Here is a 4,550-nt window from a genome sequence, read left to right as displayed (position 1 = left end):
TTTTTTTTTTTTTTTTTTTTTTTTTTGTATCAAACTCGAGGACAAACAGCGGGAAGAGATAAGTTCACCGAGGATCGATGAAATTGGTAGCAATTCTTTCACGTTCCATCCCGAAGTCTCGAGAAGGAACTAAATATAACGAATTTACCAGCAATACCATTAGCTTTATCAGCCGGCTCGTGCCAGACCTATTTCATCGAGCTAAGATCTCGGTTTCACCCTTCTTCATCCCCGCACAGGATATCGAGGGTTGCCGAGAACCGAACTGACCTGAAATGGCCAGCGAACGATATAAGGATACGAATGGATTCGACCTACGTGTATTTGCGATTCGTGTTTGTACGCGGCGAATTTCCGAATTTCCGTCACTTTGTGTATGTTAATTACACGGAAGAAAACTCGAGAATTCGAAATCGATGCAAGTATGCTCAAATTACTCTGCTTCGAACTTTGTGAATATTCGATCGAAAGATATTTTCATGCGAAGACAATATAATTTTGTATACTAAACAAAATATCCTATCGAAATTCCTATCGTTTTCAGACATCAAAAAGTTTCGATAAATATATTATTCAACGAGAGCAAGTTAGAAGATTTTTTTTTTTCCTTTTCTTTTCGATTCAAAAATTATTCTACGAAAAAACGATACTAATCTAACTCACCCGATTTCACTCGAAATCGCGATTCATTTTCTACTACTAAATTTATATAATATAATTTTATCAAACGCGAAAGAAGATTTTACGATTTTACATTACGATTAGCGAAAGAACTTTTTAAAAAATTCCGATCCACGAGAACAACGGAAATTTAGAGAGAAACGTGAGAAAAGAAAAGAATCCACTATGATTTTAACAAATAATACTATTCCGCAATTTCAGAATGGATTAAAAGGGAACACGATCTCTGATACAGAACTTAAATATTTTGCAAAGCTCGATTTATCCATTTCACCACAGCACACGTTTTCGATATTGTCTATTTGCAATCCCAGGATCGTATACACGAGCATACTGCCGCTCGTGCAGTTTCTACGTGTATCTGGTCGCGATGTGTGCCCGATCGTATCGCCGTATGTGGGTCAGACACACAAGGGAGGCGAACTCTGAACCAGTGCGAGGCAGGAAACTCTACATTCGGAACCGGACGAGACTTTCAACGAAAGAGAAGGTTGAAAAAGAGAGAGACCGGTTTGGGATGAATCAAGAGAAGGCCGGAGATAGTGGCTCGACTCTGATATCTCAAATCCATTTCTGGCTCGTGCCACGAACCGTGGACATAACCGTCGACCTCGACGATCTTCCATATTTTTTTTTTACCGCTCTGCTTCTATTTTAACCGTAGCTCCCATCTCGCGCGCAAAACCAGACGACACTTTCCAGAAATGTCAACCGAGAAACTAAAACCTTCATCCTATTTCAACCTAGTTTTCCCGTCGAATTTACGCGCAAATCGCGAAACGAGATCAGAGAAAAGTTATATTTTTACGGAATTACGATTTCGATCGCGTTGATATCGATATATTTTTGTCGAAAATTTATCAGAGCTTATATATATATTTAAATCGATAGACAATTACGAGACTTGGAACGTCGAGTTTTTACGCTCGACGTGATTACGTGAATCGTAAATTTGAAATTAAATTTTCGAAATAAAATTTTTAACAACGCTTTAAGATCCTATTTTATTAAAGAAAGACAATCATGATGTTTTATTAGTCCTCCTTAGTTTTATTGTCGCTGAAATAACCTATTTAATTTTTACGACGATCCAGATACGTCTTTTTCCTCCCTCTCCTTAATCTAGCTAATGTTACAGCGTCCTATCTTCCGTTTGATTAAATCCTAACAACATTTCTACGCCATGAAAAATAGTTTCGATGGTAACGATGGAAAATTAGATGCCGAATAGAAAAAGAAAAAAAAAAACAAAATTAACGAAATAATTCCTATTCGCATCCCTAACGAAACGCGGTTGGATGATCAAAACGTCACGGATTCATAAAGAGAAGCACGGGAAATATATAACACTTTGAACCGCACGCGAACACTCGAAAATAAAACGGCTATAAACCGCGCGAGTGCCAGACAACTATTTTCCCCCCTCGCATAATACCTTCGAAACCAGCTGCACTCTCGTTTCCTGTGTCAATTTTATACCCGGAATGGTACGTAACCGTGTTACGGTAAGGAAGGGAAAAAGGCAAATCGTAGCCATTATTACCAATTACCGAACCGTTAATTCTATTTACGTTATCGCCAGAACGTGGAACGATTTCGGTGCCCGACTGGCAACGGATCATAAATCAAACCCAAGTACCATTATCTGTCTCATACACCGTGGCCCGATGAATCGCGACGGCTATTATCGGGTGGCGATAGAAGCCCGGAGAAGTTCGCACAATAACGCGTAATGGTCCGCGCAGTCTCGCCAAGGGTCGATAAAGGCTAATTAGCAGAAATCCTCGTCTCAGGTGGTCCTCCTACCGATTCGTAATCACTTAACAGGCGCGACGAGAGGGGCGTCTCGAGAGTATTCCGCAAGTACAGCGGGGACGGGAGTCGGATTTAACGCGGCCACCGATTTAACTGCCAAAATTCTGATTGGACCACGATAGCCCACGTATTTGCCAGCGATTCAATCGTGAGACGAATATCGAGAGAATCGCGATAAAATGAGAAGCGATTTCATATATTACGATTGCGATTGATGTATTTTAAGTAAGTAGTTTCTTGTTGCATTTGTCAGAGGCGGATTTATTTAATATATATTATATTATTTAGTATATATTTATTTATTAAATTTAGTTGATAAGAAAAAAACTATAAAAAAGAAAATCTACGGTCCAATCTTTAATTTTTTGCATTCCTGAGGCTAGTTATATATAGAAAACTTGTAAGAAAAAAATACTTTGGAATTGATTAACAAGCTTGGAATGCAAAAAATTAATTCATTAATTCAGAAATTATAGACTTTTGTCATTAAGAGATATCTAAACTAATCTTAATATCTAAGTAATCTTAATATCTAAATATCTGTATTATTTCTAATAAATATAATTCGTCGACTATTTTTCATTTCTTATTTTATCGATGAAATACACAAGTTAAACGACACATAATATCGAAGCAATAAAACTAGATGCAAACGCATCGAAACGCTGAAACAATAAAACGTCGCGAATCGAACGCGAAATGCTAGCTATTCATCCATTCCCCACTATAACCTCGTCAAATTTTGCGTTTAGGCCGAATTAGAGAAGTAAGCAAAACGCTGAATCGTATCGATATGATACTCGTATCGATCGAGTATCGTTCGATATCCGACACGCATACCGAAAATAATAATGATTCGTACAGTTTCGCGACAATGATTACTGGCAGTCCACCTGCACTGTGACGAGAAAACCGAGCAAGCAACACGCTCGATGATTTCGACTGCGAGCAAGTTCTGACACGCGACAAACCGTCGGTGATATACGATTTCGATGTCGAATGTTTGTCACCGTAAGCTTCGCGGTTATGTACGGTCGTGATTTACGTGCACCATCATTAATCAGAATCATTTGATATGTGTACTCACCGGGCCGAACTGCTCGAAGTAGTTTTTCACGTCCTCCAGCGTCGTCGGTGCCGATAGTCCACCGACGAATATCTTCTTTGTCCTTGTCACCATCTGTAACAAGAAAAAAGGTATTGCGTATTAGTCATCGATTCGATAATTGCGACGAACATATGCTGTCGTTATAATAGTACATAAATATAAACAATTCTCTGGCGTGTGAACGTATGTTAATGACACAACGCAAAATATACGGAAAAAATTCGACGAAATTCGCAGAAACGTATGTTTTGGTTAATATACGACGTAAATTATAACGGTTTTTATGTTGTAATAAAAATAATACGCAGTTGCTTACCATGGTAAAAATTGTTCGAAACGCGAACAAGACTCTACGATCATCATGATTCGAATAATATTACGGACACTGATCGATATTCACACATTTATTTCATTCGCACTATTAAATTTATGCACTTTTTAACTTTAAAAACTAAGAATGCGAGCAGATTGTTAACGAGTGTCTTGACGCACGACGCGAACTACTTTTAATGGCGGTTGCGCGGGAGTATGCGCGCGCAGCAAAATTGCTAATTAATACTATTCTTACGTACAAGGTGGCGCATGAGTATCAATTTTAAATCTAATATATAAAAGAATCATATATACTACGTATATATGATTGTAAAAAATCATAAAACGTATAACGAATGAAATAAAATAGAAATTTTATACGTATTTATTATATCGCACGATACGTAATACGTTCCGAACGCGTCGAAAGTTAAAGTCGTACTGAATATTATTTCTCTCCTTCCTATACCGCCGCTATTGTTTTGAATTTAGTCGAAGCTATCGTGTTATGTATATATACGTAATATATACATTGTTTTCCTTATAATTCTCCTTTTCCATTTCAATTATATTATTTAATATTATTAAAAATTATTTAAATAATTAATAATTAATAATTTTTAAATATATATTA

At 37.2% G+C, this 4,550-nt stretch overlaps 1 protein-coding gene across 21 annotated transcripts in view; it reads right to left on the bottom strand.

Annotated features, from left to right (window-relative positions):
* LOC102673156 (RNA-binding protein Musashi homolog Rbp6) overlaps nucleotides 1-4,550 on the bottom strand; it is a 795,620-nt gene that overhangs the window by 222,313 nt on the left and 568,757 nt on the right. For 19 of the 21 annotated variants that reach the window (XR_004150497.1, XR_004150496.1, XR_421780.2 and 16 more), the window contains one exon: nucleotides 3,584-3,676. Coding sequence is in view for 18 of the 21 variants with exons in the window: in XM_031510495.1 (XP_031366355.1) it covers nucleotides 3,584-3,676 (93 nt within the window). In the remaining 3 variants the exon portion in view is untranslated. Of the gene's footprint in view, nucleotides 1-3,583; nucleotides 3,677-3,920; nucleotides 4,358-4,550 lie in introns of those variants that run through there. The other 2 variants (XM_006615703.2, XM_006615706.2) reach the window with 2 other exon arrangements.

The sequence above is a fragment of the Apis dorsata genome, unplaced genomic scaffold, assembly GCF_000469605.1.
Source record: "Apis dorsata unplaced genomic scaffold, Apis dorsata 1.3 scaffold_231, whole genome shotgun sequence".
In the NCBI taxonomy this organism is placed as follows: Eukaryota; Metazoa; Arthropoda; class Insecta; order Hymenoptera; family Apidae; genus Apis; species Apis dorsata.
The sequence above is the reverse complement of the archived record's forward strand: the minus strand, read 5'-3'. Positions and strand labels throughout refer to the sequence as shown.